The 17,446-nt window shown below is 35.3% G+C and overlaps 1 protein-coding gene across 6 annotated transcripts in view; it reads left to right on the top strand.

The window, feature by feature from the left end:
- The window catches only part of NIPBL (NIPBL cohesin loading factor), a 158,618-nt gene that overhangs the window by 82,020 nt on the left and 59,152 nt on the right, over positions 1 to 17,446 (top strand). For 5 of the 6 annotated variants that reach the window (XM_030968242.1, XM_030968238.1, XM_030968240.1 and 2 more), the window contains one exon: positions 5,886 to 6,518. The exons of the other annotated variant lie outside the window; for it this stretch is intronic. In XM_030968242.1, coding sequence (XP_030824102.1) covers positions 5,886 to 6,518 — 633 coding nt within the window. The remainder of the gene's footprint in view (positions 1 to 5,885; positions 6,519 to 17,446) is intronic. 6 annotated transcript variants of the gene reach the window in all.

The raw sequence follows: 17,446 nt of genomic DNA, 5'->3' as shown, positions 1-17,446 counted from the left end.
TAACTGACTTTTAATTGGTCTGCATATGTCTTGATGTTCTACTGTCCTAAGTCATAGATACATCTCTATTTGAAGATTTAGGATGAGTTGTCAGCAAAGTACTGAAGACTACTTTGTGTGATACTACTGTTGTATATGCGAGTATAGCTGCTCTTTGCTGATAACTTAGATTTATACTGCAAGTTGTTTTAAGCATTCTACTGTGTTTCTATAGAGCTTTTCTATCTTCCTCTTATGGTTTGCAATTCACAGATAAATAAGAAGTTCGTGCTTCTTGTCACTGAATTTGTTTTGTTTCAGAAAGTTATTCAAATTAGTCAAGAAAACTTTTGATTCTGTTTTTAAAAGCAGGGGTAAAAGACTTAAAAATCAAAAGCAGTAATGATATTTAGATTAATAAAATAGTCTCTAATTCTTTTACATGAGAAGATATTAATGACAAATATTTTAAACTATTATTGTTATGACAGTGCTCTGGAAAGCTGCACTTGTTCACCTATACTCACTTAATTTTTATTAAGAAAAATTGAATTTGTGTGAACATAGCTTCACAGCAGGGTTTACAATAATCAACATAATTTTGTCTAGATTACACTAGATTAAAACTCTTCAGCTTGTTAGTGAAATTATTATGAGAAGCTGTATAGGAAGCCATGCTAGAGTCCAGATATGGCATTTAAGTCTCTTCAAGATTTGATGATACTTATTCTTAACAAATTCCTTTGGAATACCATTTCTTCATTATATCAGTTCTTGCGGAAGAATTGTTCTAGTGTGTACTTGAATCATACTGACTATGTGTTTACTCTGGGCAGGCCTTTACCATCTTTTTGAAGGTATTGTCCTTCCCTTTTTGAGTCTACTGGTGGTACAAATTCTCAAAGTGATTATTACCAATTTTGAGACTGCTTTAGCCAGAGTTCTGGGGTGAATTTGTCTGACCTCATTTTTATGAAAACTCCCATTTTATGTGAAGGTAGTAAGTAAGATCATTAAGTAAGTAAGGATAAAAAGAAAAAAAAAAAAAAAAGACACACTTCATTTGCACATTTTAACCGCAGTTTCTTGAAATCTGTTGGCAATAGTGTGTTCCTTAGGTTCTATAATAACAAAGTTCCTAGCTTTTCCAACAGACACATGTCATTGTGACAGCGTGAAGGCTCTGATTCTCTTCTCTAACTTCAGCCCTTAGGAACTTGTTTACAGTGTAATTACTTAAATGTAAAATCTTAATAATTCACATGCAGCACATACACATTTCTTAAAGCCTCTCTTTTCAAAGGCTTTTCCAGTAAAATGTCTGGAATGTTGTGTCTGAGTTTATACACTAATTTGGTACCTATTTAAATCATGTTAGGAGTGTGGAAGATCACTTTCCTATGGATTTAAAAAAAGCATTTTAACATTCTTGAAGTTTCTCTCCAATGTGCTATGAACCAAATATTAAACATTAGTCTTCATTTGTTCTCTAGAAGTTTTTCCAGCTTTCATGCTTAGAAAATGACACTTCTGTTGAAACAGGGTGTAGGATGGTTGAAAGGCTTTTGTCAACATCTGAGAACCTTTGCCTACAAAGGAGTTAAAGGAGTAATAAGGTACTGTTTCGTGGGACCCTTTGGAACTTGTTATTGTAAAAGTGGAAAGATAATGATTTTTTAATACTGAAAAATATGTGAGTTCTAACTTCCTGATAACCTTAGTAAATGCTTTTAAACCATGTGGATCACAACAGAGAGTGTGATCAGTGGTATGACTTTGCTGCATTATCTTTGAAAGGCAAGTGATGTGAAAAGGCTTAGAGATCATCAGAGGAGGTATCACAAAAACTTAAAGAAGTTGTGAGTATTGTGGTGTGATTAGGAAGTACAGACAAAACCATAAGATGGAGATGTCAGTGATATGTGCAGTCTCCTGGACAGAAGCTTCTTTGTTTGCTGTCCAAGCTAGTGATACACAGTGAGCAAATAGAGCCAGGGTGAACAAACCAGAAGTGAATTCAAAACTTTACATTTTAAAGATGGCTAAGTCTCTGTCAATGCAATTGAATTCTTTTTATAGTTGATTGCATTATATAGGATTTGATAAGATATGGTTCAAGAATCACAGAAAAAATGGTTTGCAAATTGCTGCAGCAGTTAATAAAACTTCTTCCATACTTAGTGCCATCTACCACTAGGAACCAATAGAAGAACTAAGAAATGTAGAGAACCAGCCCTAGATTTATCATGGGTGGTCAGAATGACTGTTGCTGGAAGACTAGAGAGGTATTGCTAATGGTTGTGTTTGTTCTCTGTAAAGACCTCATTTCCTATGATCGTACCTGCTTCTCAGCTATGTTTGTTGTTATCTGGTTGACTCTCAATATTTGCTGTTTAGTAACCATACAGTGACCTTCCTGAATCAGGGGAGAACCTCCTTTTAACTTGCCTGCTATATAAAGAGAGCACGCACAAAGTTCTTTTAATGATACTATCTGTGGAAAATCAGCTACAGAAAGACAGATTTATTTTTCTCGTGAATTACTGCCCAGCCCTAGATTTAGACTCAAAAGTTGTCTAAATATTTCTCTATTCTAAAATAAGAAATTTGGTTATTTCCTAAAGATAGTTGCTGAAGATTTTTATATTATTTACTGCATTGATAGCATTTTGTGGAACAAACCTTGTCAATCTTGGAATCTCAACTGGTTCAGCAAACTCATCATAATTGTCTGTGTGTTCTTTAAGTTTTGGCTTTTTTTTTTTCTGTTGTCAAGTCTTGGTAAAGATTATTATTCTCAGACTTATAATGGCCCAAGACTTCTCCCATAGGAAATACTTCAGACTGACTCCACCATTAATAGACAAAACTCTCTCTGTATAATGGCTATAGTTTTCATAGAATTATTGAGGTTGAAAAGATGTCCAAGATGATCTGTTCCAACCTTCAAAGAAAAACCATCATGTCAACTAAACCCTAGCACCACTTGCCGTGTCCAGCCATTTCTTGAGCACCTCCAGAAATGGTGAGTGCCTACCTCCCTGGGCAGCCCATTCCAATGCCTACCCATCCTTTCAGTGAAGAAATTCTTCCTGAGGTCCAACCTGAACCTCCTCTAGCGCAGTTTCAGGCTTTTTCTTCTAGTTGCCTGGGAGAATAGGCTGATCCCCACCTGGCCACAACATCCTTTCAGGTGGTTGTAGAGAGTGATAAGGTCTCCCTGAGCCTCCTTTTCTCCAGGATAAAGACCCCCAGCTCCCTCAGCCACGCTTGCTGGACTTGTGCTCCAGCTCTCTTCCCCTTCTTTGGTCATGCTCCAGCACCTCGGTGTGTTTCTTGTAGTGAGGGGTCCAGAACTGACCAAACCATTCAAGATGTGTCTTCACCAGGGCCGAGTGCAGGGGAGCAATCACTGCCCTGGTCCTGCTGGCTGCCCTTTGCTGATACAGGCCAGGTGCCTTTGACATTCTTGGCCATCTGGGTACTCTGCTGGCTTTTGTTTGAAGTCTCAGAATGTGCTGTGTGTCCATTGTGTGATATCTGTTCAAAACTGCTAAGGTTTGTGGTAGGGCAAAACTGTTCAAGAATGCTTCATATTTTTCAGTTTCTTTTCACCTCCACACATAGGCATGGTAGCTTCTGAGCCTCCTTTGTTGTCAGAGGCTTAACCATCATTAAACGTCTCAGAAATACATGAAGTTATTGCTGGAACATATTATTTTAAAATGCAGCTTATAGGCCTTACAATCAAAAAGTTTCAATAATTTCCTTTACTAGGAAGATATTTTCAAATACTTATTCGTAGTGCTGCCTAGGAGAGGCAAAACTTTACTTTTGTTTCTTCATTTACTGGATTCTAAGACTGTTCAATGGAATGCAGTGAAATCCTTCTGGCCTCCTCAAGTCTATTCAAAGATAAAAAGAACCACTTTATCTGTTGCTGCAGTCTTACTTTTCAACATGAGAAATGCCAAATAATACCAAATCAGATATTGTCATATTTATCTAGAAAGTTAGGACAAGGGAGAATAAAGTCCATCCCTGTGTTTAGATATGTGACTCTGAAAAATAGTAAATGTTCCATTGTTGCAACTTCAAAATTATTCATTTAAAAGAAAAATCAAGATTAGATGTCTGTAATATCTCTTTGAAAAGCTCTGAGTTGCCTCTGCTATTTGTAGAAATATCCTGCAGCTTCCTGAGTGGTAGTCATTACCATAAAAGAAATTAGTAGCTAAGGATTCCTGCTGCACATTACATTTAATATTTCAAATTACCCAAAGAAATGGTAGTTGTGGGGAGAAGCATAACAAGAATAGGAATCTGTTGAAAAGCAAGGGAGAAATCTTCTTACGGTGTAGTGAGAGCTTTGGTACTGGTGGTTGAGTGTGGTAACTGATTTGAGAAAGGAAAGTAGAGTAGTAGAACTGTTTTGAAAATTGGGATGAGTCAAAACAGAGCTTCCCAACTTTGTGGATGTTATTGACAGAATATGGATTTGTTGCTGAGGGCCAAGAAGGATTAAGATAAGCCCTTAAGATAAGCCATGTGGTACCCTGCTCACTGCATACAGAAGTTGTGGCACTTTCACAGAATGGTCTAGGGAGACAAAAGCATAGCAGTCTGTGCAAAGAGGCCATCACTAAAAGCACACTTTTCATGTAAATCGAGGCTTCAACAGAAATAACCATTCTGTTTTTTCACCTACGGTTTGGTACATTGTTTAATGATTTTTAACACTTTCAAAAATATTGGGTAGAAATTTAAGCTGCAGAATAAAGCTGCTTTCTTGTTTGGTGGTGTTTCTTGAATGAAGCACACAAGACCTGGATTCCACTTAATTTTTGCTTGTTGTTAGAAGTGCTGACCTACGATGACCTGACCAGAATGACTAATAATAATATCAGTCAGTGAAGTTTCTGAAGATCAGTATTTCCAAATGGATGAATGGAATCTGAATAGTTGCTTTAAGAAGAGGAGTCTGTGTGTCTTCCCCACCTTGCACAGTATTCCCTTCTAAGCCAGAACTATAGCTCAAAATTATAATTGAGACAGGTTGAAAAGCTTCTCTGTTTTTCAGACTTTTTTTTCTAGGCTAATAGTTGCAGGAAGCTGATTCATTAGAGGAATTAGAACTTCAAATGTAATTAATTGGAGAAATTATTTAATTAGATGTGTCCTCTCTTTAAAATTTCTGTAGATATCCTCAAATCCTGGAAAGAAGCAAAAATTCACACAGAACCGAAACTTCATACATTAAACAAAAAAGGAAGGGAGATAAGGCAGGGAATGATAGAAAGATGCCTTTAGATAATTAGTGTTTCCTACATAGTAATGAGTGAGGGAGGTTGGAATAAATTTACCTAAAATAAAATTTTTAAAAAAATTAAAAAATTAAAATAACTGTCAGAATCCAAGTTACGGAGGTTGTGTATGTTTTGGTTTGGGGTTTTTTTAAATTAAAAATGTGTGGCTGAAATGGCTAGTGCCTATATACTGATCATTAAATCTTCATCACCGGACCTTAATAGAATCTTTTTGATCTTTCCTTTTTTCTACCGTCAACTTGCTTTTGTTGATCATTTTCTAATAGCTGATATTCTGAACCTTAGGTACTATTTTTATTTATTCTTTTTTGGTGGTGGGGTTTTTTTTGTTCCATCTTCTCTGAAATGATCCCTTCTCTACTTGCAGTGGATAGCTAAAATTCCTAGAAAATACACTGCAACTATCTAGATTGCATCTTGATCTAGCAATGATGTGCTTCCTACCAATCTTGTTTAGACCTTTTGTGAACACAGTTTTATGTAGAGATACACATTAAAAGTATGCAGGTTATATTTAGTGTGTTTTTATATAAACATGAAACAACATAACTGTTCAGTTTTTCTGAATTATTATTCTAGGATCAAGACAACCTTTAATCCAACAATCTCAGCCTCCACCTTATTCATCACCTAGAGATGTTCCCCCAGACATATTGTTAGATTCTCCAGAAAGAAAGCAAAAGAAACAAAAGAAAATGAAGTTAGGCAAGGATGAAAAAGACCAGACTGAAAAAGCTGCAATGTATGATATCATTAGCTCTCCTTCCAAGGACTCCACTAAGCTTACATTAAGACTGTCTCGTGTAAGATCTTCGGATATGGACCAGCAGGATGATATGCTTTCTGGTTTGGAAAACAGCAGTGTGTCAGAGGGTGATATTCCTTTTAATGTGCAGTACCCAGGACAGACTTCTAAAACACCCGTTACTCCACAGGATGTTAACCGCCCACTAAACGCTGCTCAGTGTTTGCCGCAGCATGAACAGACAGCTTTCCTTCAGGCACAACAAGTGCCTGTTTTACAACAGAACACTTCAGTTGCTGCAAAACAACCTCAAACTCCTGTGGTACAGACACAGCAACAGGTTTCGCAACAAGGAGCTATAACGTCATATGATGAAGTAGAATTGGATGCATTGGCTGAAATTGAGCGGATAGAACGTGAATCAGCTATTGAAAGGGAGCGATTTTCAAAAGAAGTGCAAGATAAAGGTAAAAGGATTGTGTGTGTGTATATACACTATATATTATATAAATATATATATATGCATATAAACCCCATATATATATATATAAAAAAAACTTCCTGTCATTGTCACATAATTCAATTCTGTTTACACAGTGTAGGTTCTTCTACGAAATTCATCTCCATTCCCTTCCAACGATGAACTGTAATCTTTCGTATGTGCGTACTTTGAATATCTGATATTCTTTATTTAGGGTCTTAATGGGTGGAAAGTGAAATTCTTATGTTTCTAAATTCTTTTCAAATACTCTTACTTTTAATCGTGAGACTGAATGAAGTACAGTTAATGTTGTTTATAGTTTCTAAAATCCCAGCAGTACCATAAATCAAAACTTATAGTAAGTTTTCACAGTTGTGTTATTAATCCATGTTGCCTAATTTAAGAAAATGCAGGAGAATTGTTTTATCCCATTTCTATTCATATCCCCATTTAGATTTAATGTGAAGGAGATGTTAGACTAAAATCACATCTGTTCTGTTCTTTTGAAGGTAGTGTAATGATTGAGTAATATATACAATTATATTGTTACTAATGTTTGTTCAACTGGATATTAATTATTTTGTAGGCATTAGAAGCTTTACAGAACTACCATATATCTCTATGGTAGCCTCTGAAATGTTTTATCTTCACTTCGTTAGGTGCACTCGTTGTCTTAATGGAATTAATTGAATCTATCAATTTCTTTTTTTGAATTTCTCTTTTTTTTCTGTTGTTAACTGGTTTGAAGGTCTTTGGTTTCAGATGTGATTTATGAATTAGATAGTAATAATTTACCATAAGTATTTTTCAGAATCTTCCTCTGCACCATGTTTAACTTCTGAGCAAAAAAATGTTTTGTAGCATAATCCTAATTTATTACATACTGTCAAGTAAAGTCTTGCAGAATGGAAAATGGTGAAAATTCTAATTTTGGAAGTTCATAGGTGAAAATGGCCCATGTAGACATACTTGCATGGGATGAATTTACACACAGTTTGAGTCTTTAACATCAGAAAGGGTGCAAATTGTCTCCCTATTCAAAGTGGTTTTTCGCTATTTTTAGTGATGCCTGAGTGGTGAAAGGAAGAGAGAGTTTGTGGGCGTTTGTGTGTGCGTGTGTATGTGTGTGTGTGTGTGTTTGTAAACATGGTTGCAATACTAAAAGGTGTAACTTAGAAGATATTTCTTACTTGGTAATTAAATCAAATTTTTTTAGCAAAAACTATTTATGAATATAAAGGTGGGCTCGCCGCAAAAGAGATCTCTACTGATCTCTGCTGTCTTTATTTTAATGAGATGAGGAATTTGTTTATTTGCTTAAATCTCTTCCATTAATTTTAAATTTATTGTTGGAGCACTTGTGGTTTGTGGCCTAGTAGTTCAAAAGCTACATTTATGTCCACACATTTAAAATAGAATCTCTACCATGTTTTGCCTGATAAGCAGCTGAAAAAATGCACAGCAGCTTTCAAACACTTTGATCAAAACTAAAAATGCACTTTCTGTTTTGTTTTGGCTTTCAGAAAATGTTGACCATTAGTTGTAAAGTTTGTTTATGATAATTACACATCCATGGTCAGAGCCTTGATTTGTTTGTTTTGGGGAAAGGAGTGATTTTTATGGACTGTGACCTTTCCTGTTCACATCTGGTCAATAAGCATTTTCCTAAATACAGATTCTGACCTTATGGTTTCCCTTACTTGCATCCTCTGGTAGGTCTCAGATCTCCCTGACCTCCTACAATTCCTATAAATCAGGTACAAGGGTTGCTGTCCTATACTGGGACAGATTATCACTATTTATTCACTTGTGCTAAGTTGCCCCTATGATAGACAGCAGCACTTTTCACTTTTTCACTCTAGCTCTTGAGGTTTCAGCCATAGCTGCATAGTATTTAGTAGAAAGATTTTTAGCAGTCTTGGAACAGATTTCCTGAAGATGTTACCTTGGAGATATATAGTTCTTATTTTTTTGGTAATGCTTTTGCCATTGCTTCTAAATTTATGCTATGTCTAGAATCCGATACACTCTGGGATTGTTCTAGTTAGAGCGGTTTGGTTTTGTGAGGCTGCAAGAGGAAGCATCCTCTACTGTTCCTATAGGAAGATGTCTGCTACAAACATATTCAATAACTTCTAAATATGTAATTCATTTCTGCAAAGCTGCATAGTGTATTTATACAAAAGCCTAGCATTTGTGCCTTTTTTGTACATGTACTGTAACTTCAGATCACATTATGTCAGGAAGAGAGCGTGGATAGCAAGTGCTCAGTCTATTTAGAGTGGGAGTGCATAGAGCCAGCTGATGCTTTACAATAGCAAGCATCCCTTTAGAGAACTTACTCAAAATGCTAGCGCATACTAAAACATGCATGAAAGCATCTTTGCTGCTTTTGTAACAGAAGCATGGAAATGCATTTTACAGCTGTACTGTGTTTTCTGTGTATACTCACACCAGTTTCCATAAATTACTTTCAGTAAAGTGGTACTCAACAGTTTTGATAGTAGATTAGTGGTCTCTTCTGTCCTTTATGTTAGACATTAAATTTCCACAGTTCTATACTCCATCACAGATTTTCAAATGCTTTCTTTTTAACAGTAAGGGTTTGGTTGCATAGGACGTGTTCTTCTGAGGTTAATAACCAGTAGTGTGGAAGAGTTTATTTCAGAAAAGCAGCAGAGATTTTGGGGGAACGTTCTTGCTAAAAATTATACAGCTTGTCTAAGGCAATGGTGAGGTCCAGGGTTTTTTTTTGGATGCTGAGGTCCTTTTATTATATTTGGTACTGGTGATAAATGGGGATTGGAGCCTCGTGGTACTTATATTACTTTCTGTAAGAAATCATTGTTTCTAATAAAGCTGTTAAAATATTTAGCTTCCACCAAACAAAGTCTCTCAAAGTGGGAAGCAGTCTGAGTTTCAGAAGAGGAACTAACACAGGGGTTTGCAGAATCTGCGCCTTCTTCTTTGAAAAGCAGCTAATCTTTCTGAAATCTGATTTTCATGCTTTTCCTTTATGAAAAGGAATCTTAAATGCAAAAATCACTAATCCAAAATCTGACAAATTTGAGCTACTGTGCATCAGATATGCGTAAGGAGTGATTTTATAATACAGACTTCCTTCCTCATAGCTTTTTGTAGCTATGTTTTTATAATTCTATTCTTTTTGGCTGCTTGGCTCTTGGAGTGTGTCCTCTTCATATATCATAATAGAGAGGTGCACAGTTTAACAATAACAAGTTGGTTTCATCCTTGTTCTTTGTGTGGAAGGGCAGGAGTTCGTCTCCTCTTTCTACTCTATCCTTAAGAAAATTTCTCTATTGATTAATTTAACAAATAATTTTTCTGTATCTGTTAGTGAAAGGAGATTTTGAAGATCTGGACATTTGGCACCAAAAGTTGCATTTTAATACATCTCTTATATTTAATACCTTCAGTACTGCTAAATAGTCCATGGAACATGGCATAACTCAGGTCTTCAGTTTCCATTGCTTCCCTCACAATGACCTCTATACCCTCATCAGATAAAATATGTTAATCAGTACTAGCTCATATCTTCTCTTTTGAAAGAATCTGTAGTATTACAGATAGATATAGCTATTATTTGTCAAGACTTACATTATCTGAGTTGGAAAAAAAGTGATTCAAAAGGGATTTTAGAGAAGTGGATTGACTTTTTCCATAACAATTGACTGGTAAACTGTCCTCTGCTCTGGTTACACTGTGATATTTTGATGATATAATTTCTTCAGAAAGGTAGTGAAACTTAATTCACACCTTCTCTTCTAACTACTGCCAGTAGTCACACTTCCTGCACGACTTGGTGCAGTTGAAGGCTTTTGAAACAACTAGGGGTCTATATTCTGAACCGGTTTTGTTCCCTTAACTGATATTGTGCTTTGTTCACATTCTGAAGTTGACTACTCCAAGAAACTACAGGAAATCCTATTAAGTTTTAAAGATTGTCCTAGGAATTTCTGTTGTTCTCAGGCATCTTTTTTTTCTTTTGGGAGATAGGAATGTTGAGGGAGAAATTTCATTTTGGTAATCTCAGTTCTTTGCATTAACTTGTGCTTTGCCACTGTTCAGGTACAAGTTACTTATTTTTATATGTAGTTAAGTAATTCAAAGTTAGTCCATCCCTTCCAGACTAAACATTTCCTGGAACATTACATTAAGTTCTTCTTCTTTTTCAAGATTTAGATCTGTTACAGAATTTATTTGCAGATACAAAGTTTATACATCAAGATCTTTCATGCTTTTCTGAAACCTCCAAATACTGTGAAACAAAAATGTTTAACAGACTGATGCTAAAAGGAGCTCGCAGTCTTTTAGCAACACAGAAAAGGGAAGATAACCTTGAAAATTGCATCAAATCCCAGGAAGTAACACATCTCTTTCAGATACTTTCTTGCAAATTGATTTAGCTTTTTTATTTTATTCAGATTTGCTATGTTTTAATCTGAGCTCTTCCATACACAGGACTGTGTAGTTAAATTTTAGATTTCTTCAAAGATACATTTGTATAATACAGCTGTGTTAACAGATTGAGGAGTTCTGCTTGTAAAAGGCAGAAGTTTGTTTTCTGGCATTTGTGAAAGAGTAATCAAATCATTAACCATTTCATTAGGAGGCTAATATTTTTTTAACTTAAAAGCATTAGAAAAAAATTTTAATGAGACAAACCGACTTGTATATGTGTGTCTTTCCCTGTATATTTTACCCCTGAGGATCCATTTTACCCACTTCTTTGGAATCTTACTGTGGATTCTTTGAATTAGGAAGAAGTGAAGCTGTAATAACTTTATTTCCAATAATTGGATCAGTTAGGGGGCATTTGGATGCCTGCTGTGGGCTCTTCTTTTTTTGGTTCGTTCCAAGCCCTTAGCAGCAGAGACACACATCCCAAGAGTGTGAATCTGCCGGAGCAAAACTCTCAAAACTACAGTTGTAGGTAAGTAACCTTTTTCTCTTACCTTTTAAGTTCTTACCCAGCTACTCTCCCTTTCTCCCCATTACCCATCTCCCCCATAAAATTCCCTAAAGAGGAAACTAATAGAAGAATACTGTTAAGAATGAATAGTTTGTTTATGTCTAATTTTATGTAGTTAATTAATGAAGTGACAATATGTAATTATAACCAGTATATTAGCATACATTTCCAAAAAAATTTTGTAGGGAGCTTATTGCCTTAAAAATGGAGCTACAAGTAGTGATTTGTATGGTAATCTCGCAGATTACAGTCATTGATACCAGAAGGTGAAGAGATAGAGTGTGAAAGAGAAATGAGTGTCTGTATAGCAGAATGTGAGACTTAGGTATCATGTGTTTTGTGTATACAAGCTTTCATTAAGTCTGCATTTTGTAGTGTGATGTAATAGATGAAACTGGCACCTCATATAGCTCTTCCAAGAAAACACAGCTTTGCAGCCTCCAGGGCCTATAAAAGACAGATTTTGTGTTTGTGTGTGTTCAGACATGTTTTAAGAAAAGTAAGGGGAAAAAGGATTCCTGTTCTCTTAGAGGAATTGCAATGAAATATTGCAATATTTACACCTATCTGTGAAAAGTTACTTCCTTTCACAGTTTTTATAAAGATTAATATACTTGACAAATGAAAAATGTTTTTCTTTAAAAAAAAAGGTAAGATCATACTATTTAATAGCATTTTTATTTGGCTCATACGTAGAATGAAATCAAAACTCCTCTATTTTTACCAGGTTGTGCTTTACATATGGTAGTGCAGAAAACTGCTCTTGTAAGGTGTAGAAAACAACTAAACTGTAGCAGTTTAGCAAGAAACCTTCTTTGTTTCTGCCTACACTGTAAACTAAGACTAGAAAATTCAATATAAATTGCATGTAATGTATACCCTTGATTGTACCTGTGGATCAGAGGATTTATGATAACATTAATCCAATAATAATTTACATTCTGGGACAGACATTTCTTTATAATGGATTTAAATCTTGATAAAGAAATGGCACGAGTAGTTAATAAACCCTATTAAGAACTTAAGCCCAGCATTTCTGTAGTTCACGGTCACTAAGTTCATGCTGACATCAACTTAAGAAGACACAATATTTTTTGTCATTGTCATGGAATATAAATGTTAATCTAGTTAATTGATGATATTTTTGAGTACCAGGCAGAACAAAATCAACAGCTGGAAGTGAGAAGGGAAAGTCACTGATTATTTCTAAAGTTTTCTGTCTATAACAATGAATGAAAATCTAATTGGATAATGTTAACCATGATGCTTAAGAGTTTTCATTTTGATGTTAGTGTGTTGCATGTTTCTTGTGGAACGCTACTCTGGGTATTTCAAACTAAGTGTACTTGAGGTTTTGCTCAGATATTTTGAGTTTACAAAACTGTAGTTTTGTGCAAAATCACATGGGTAAAACCTAGTGTTTATGCTGAATAAATAAAGTCATATGGTTTGTGAAAGCAATATTAAATTCACGGAGCTTAAGTTAGAGTTTCCAATCACTAAACAGATGTAGATATTTGATTATACTTTTCTGCAGTTCAATTTTTTTGTTATTTCCTGGTGTAGCATTTCTTTTGTATTACTATAATTGCCAGAGAATAGTGAGCAACTAGACATCCTTAAGTAGAAAAATTCATAAGACACTATGATGATTGTATTATTGCTATATTTAAGAAAATGATCAAAACTTTCTAATCTTAATTTTGATGAAGTCTTCTACACCTTAAGGCATATCAGGGCTCGCTGTAGCCTTTTTGTGTTTTAAACTGAAAGAGTTTAGACATTGTTCTGGTGGGGTTTCCTTTTTGGGCAATGACCAGAAATTTGATAAAGTCTTTTAACTGGTCACTAAAGAGTAGCAGGTGTTTCTGTTCTGAGCCTTGCAAGTCTGTTTCTTTGAACTGCAACAACTGAAAGTCCTCTGGTCTCTTCAGAGGTTTTTGGAATTATGTACCATTCTATAAAGCTTCCTATACGAGGTTCATGACTGTACTTTCTTGATTTCTTCTGTAAAGGAGGAAGTAGTGAGAATAAAATCTTTGCCCTGTATGGCCTGTATCTCTCCTTCAAGGGGAAGAGCTAGTAGCGTGGAAATCTCTTCTGCTGAAGGAAGGGTTCTGTTGGTTGTTCACTTCTTTTTTTCATTTGGCATAAGACTTCAAGGTGAAGTCAGATGAGAGCAAACTCTTATGGATTGTGCATACATGAAGGTGCTGAAAAGAATGGATATTTGTCCCAACTCCACTGATAGGTCATCCATTGATACCATTGAAGTAAGTTTAAAGATTCCTTGTATACAGATTAGATTCTTGTGGTCTACAGAGCACTGTTAGCTGGGGGGACAGGGCACTTAGCTTCAAAGAAATCTGTGAATAATAACTAAGAAAAGGAAACAGTTGACAGTAGACATGTTTGTTATTTGAACATTTAGCTATGTGTCATTTGTTGAAAATTTCTAATTTTGATTGCTAGTTTAAATAAGATAAGCTTATAATTGGCCTCTGTCTGGTCTCTGATGTAGGAGATTTGACAATATGTAATTACATCTTAGGACTAGAATATTTGAGTTAAATTTGTTAACTTGTGATATAATTAAATAAGTGCTATTTCAAATGAGTGGAAGCATGCCCTAGTGATCTCTGATATGAGAGATTAGAAGAGTTGCAGGTTTCAAGACGTAAAACTCTTAAAGACAAAAACAAAATTTATACTTTCAATTACCATTTAAATGGTTTATCTAGAATTCAACATAAGAGGATCAATCTTTTTTGTGTCCCCAAAGAGGAGAACGTTCACGTATAACCATTTTGAATATGAAGTCTTCCACTGAGTCCCTTGCAGGGTGTAAAATGAGGAAGCAAAAATTTATCTGTTATGTACCAAACAATATTAATAGAAGGAAGTGTTACCATTCTGCTAAAAAGAAGCTTAGCAACCATGCTCATGGTTATTATTTAGACTTGTTACCTTTTCATAGATACTTACAAAAGGCCCATTTTCAATATGATAGACCAAGCAGTTCTAGAACTGAGTATCATCCAATTTTACTCAGTTGTTTAAGGAGTTTATTCTGTGATTTAAGGCAATCATCAGGTTTGCAAGGAAGCAGTAATATAGAGGGTTTCGGTGCTAATGGTATCTTGACTGTTGCTTTGGAAAGATTCCAGGTTGAGTAAAGGAATAGAGATACATTTATAATAACAGCTCTCCTCATCCACCTGCTGCTTCTAACACTTCCTCAGCTTCCAAGCATATCTGTTTTCTGGATGAATGTCTTCAAACACGATTGCCTTGTAGTTTCAGCAGAAATGTATCTCATGATGTCTGTGGTTATTTCAGTGCAATGTGGTTCTTTGCACAAAGGTTCCACAATAACAAATTAATTAAATTCTAAATCTTAAAGTACTCATAACTTTGATACGCAGATATTTCCAAAGATGAAGACCATAACCTCCTCTCCAGGAACACTGTTCATAAAAGGATTGGTGGGAGATTACCACTTGGAAATCCAGCTAATTTTTTCCCATGTCAAGCTTGTGGTTCCAGTAATGTTTTGTTTCTTGTGCCATGGTGAATAATTTCATTTGATAGAACACCTCTACTATTTTTTAGTATGGTGTAGTTTATGATCTTGCTTTGAGTTCCAAGGTACTGCCTTTTAGTGAGCATGTTGCAAGGTAAAGAGAACATTCTTATGAATTTGCTAAGTCAAAATGATTCATACATAGAGTAATTGTTCTCCGAACCACCATAAATTTGTTAAAGGAATTGGAAAAAATGTAGGTATATTTTGAGTATATCTACAACCACAGAGAAAGGCAGAGGAGTGAATAATTGTTTTGAAAAGAATCTGAAAACAACGAACTAGTATATACCAAATCATTAATATAGTCAGAAAACTCTTCTATAACTTAATACATACTCCTTTTACTATGAAAACTGTTACAAAGATGGAAGCAAAAACATCCTGATCACACTTTATTGGACTAAAGAGATTGCGAGCCAATATATTTGGAACTGCAACAAGCTTCATTCAGATCAAGGTCTGTAAGATTCCGAAGAAAGACATTAGTCTGATATTTTGGTGAAGTCCCAGATCCCAGTATTTCTTCCCCCGCCCCTCCAAAATACTACTGTCTGTGGAATGAAGTTTGCCTACTGTTGCCTTGAAGGATATGAAGTATATTTCAATGGATATCGTAAAAATTCATCTGTTCATTTTGGGACTCACTACTTAATGAAGAAGCTATATGCAAATTTGCATATATTCGACTGTAAAAGAGAAGATCTGAAGACATCTGTTTTTAGAGGTTCACTACTCTCTTCTCATCTCACTGTTTCTAATTCTTATATAGCTGAAAGTAAGTTCAAGATTTTATTAAGCCCTCAGAACCCAATGGTATGTTTCAGCTTTCAAATTTTTGTAGCTATTATTTCAACTTCAAAAGTTTTTGTACTTATTCCATGGAGTTTTTTCATTATGCTTTATGAAGGCAGTGGTACTATATATTCATCCTACCTTTTTTGCCCTAGTTCAGCTGGATATTTTCTTATACTTAGGACAGCTTTTTTAGTCCTAGACCCAGAATTCTCATAGAGGCAAAGCTGTAAGGATTGAGTCAAGTTTTGAGGCTCACTTTCAAGATGTACTGGAAGTAAGAAGAAATCTGAGTGATCTGTAACTCTGTCTGCAATCACCTTGCCATCTAAGAAAATAAAGCTATGAAGCCCCTTTCTTCTCAGGCAAGATGTCAAGTTACTAAAACATCAATATTCTAATGTCAAGATAAATGAAGAATGTGCATCTGAAGAGCTATGTATTTAGAGGGAATATGTGTATCAAGTTGGGATGTGATCATCTACTTACGTGTTCTCAACTTACAATTTGACTTTTGGATGATGAAGAGCAGCAGCATGTTGAACCTGGTCACTTACAGAAGTCCAAGCAAGAAAATTGGCCCTACTTGAATTGTTTTGGTTGTTTGTTCTTGGTGCCTTCAGCATGAGGGCTCTGAAAGGTGAGTTTTGGTTGATCCAGCTACAGCTGTCTAAGGCATCACAGCTCATGGCCATCTGCTCCTATAGTAGGCATAAGAGAGGAAAGCATTTTCTTGCTTAAAGCCGAATCATTCAGCCTAGTAGGTTAATGGTGGCCACCTTCACTACTGCCTTATGGTGATGCATTAGAGAGTAGTTGTGGAAATATGAATGCATGTTCCCTTCTGATACAGATGATAACTTCAGTCAAAGAAATGGGGCAGATAATGAATGATAGTAACATCTTAAAGACTACTGTTAGATCCACCATCAGAGCTTTTCAGGACTTTTTCAGTGTGCCTGGCATTTCTGGACTAAAATGACAAGGCTTACCAACTTTTCAAAAGAATGCAAGTTTCTGAATTTTGATTTTAAAATGTAAAGGGTTTTAATTGAGAAGTAAGGTAATGATGTGTGTGGATGTATGTATATTTGTTCTAATCCATAGTGAAGAAAAATTCATCTATGTAAGTCCTCATGTGAATCCAGCAGTTGCTATAGCGCAGGAAAAGCAAAAATCTCCATGTTAAAAAGCTGCATCTTTGATTTGGAAAATTTATTTTGCCTCACATGTCTATCACAAAGTTGGCATTCTTTCCTAAAGGCTTCTGTTGAGCTTTGCAAAATTCTTTATTTGCAGTTGATCAGTTTCTGCATGGAGTTTATTGTATCTGTCTTTACTGTCTTCCAACCATTAAATCTTGTACAAAATTTTTGAGTTTTAGAAAGTTAGAGATATCCAAATAGATTTGAGGATGAAAATTATAGGGAAAAAAGCCTGTTCACATCACTGTAATTGACCATGTTATTGCTTGTTGTTGTGCCTAATTTTAATTTTGGAAGTGATCCTTCAAAGTATTTCTAAATAAGAATCTTCTAAAAAT

Source organism: Camarhynchus parvulus, chromosome Z, assembly GCF_901933205.1.
Source record: "Camarhynchus parvulus chromosome Z, STF_HiC, whole genome shotgun sequence".
Classification (NCBI taxonomy): domain Eukaryota; kingdom Metazoa; phylum Chordata; class Aves; order Passeriformes; family Thraupidae; genus Camarhynchus; species Camarhynchus parvulus.
The sequence above is the reverse complement of the archived record's forward strand: the minus strand, read 5'-3'. Positions and strand labels throughout refer to the sequence as shown.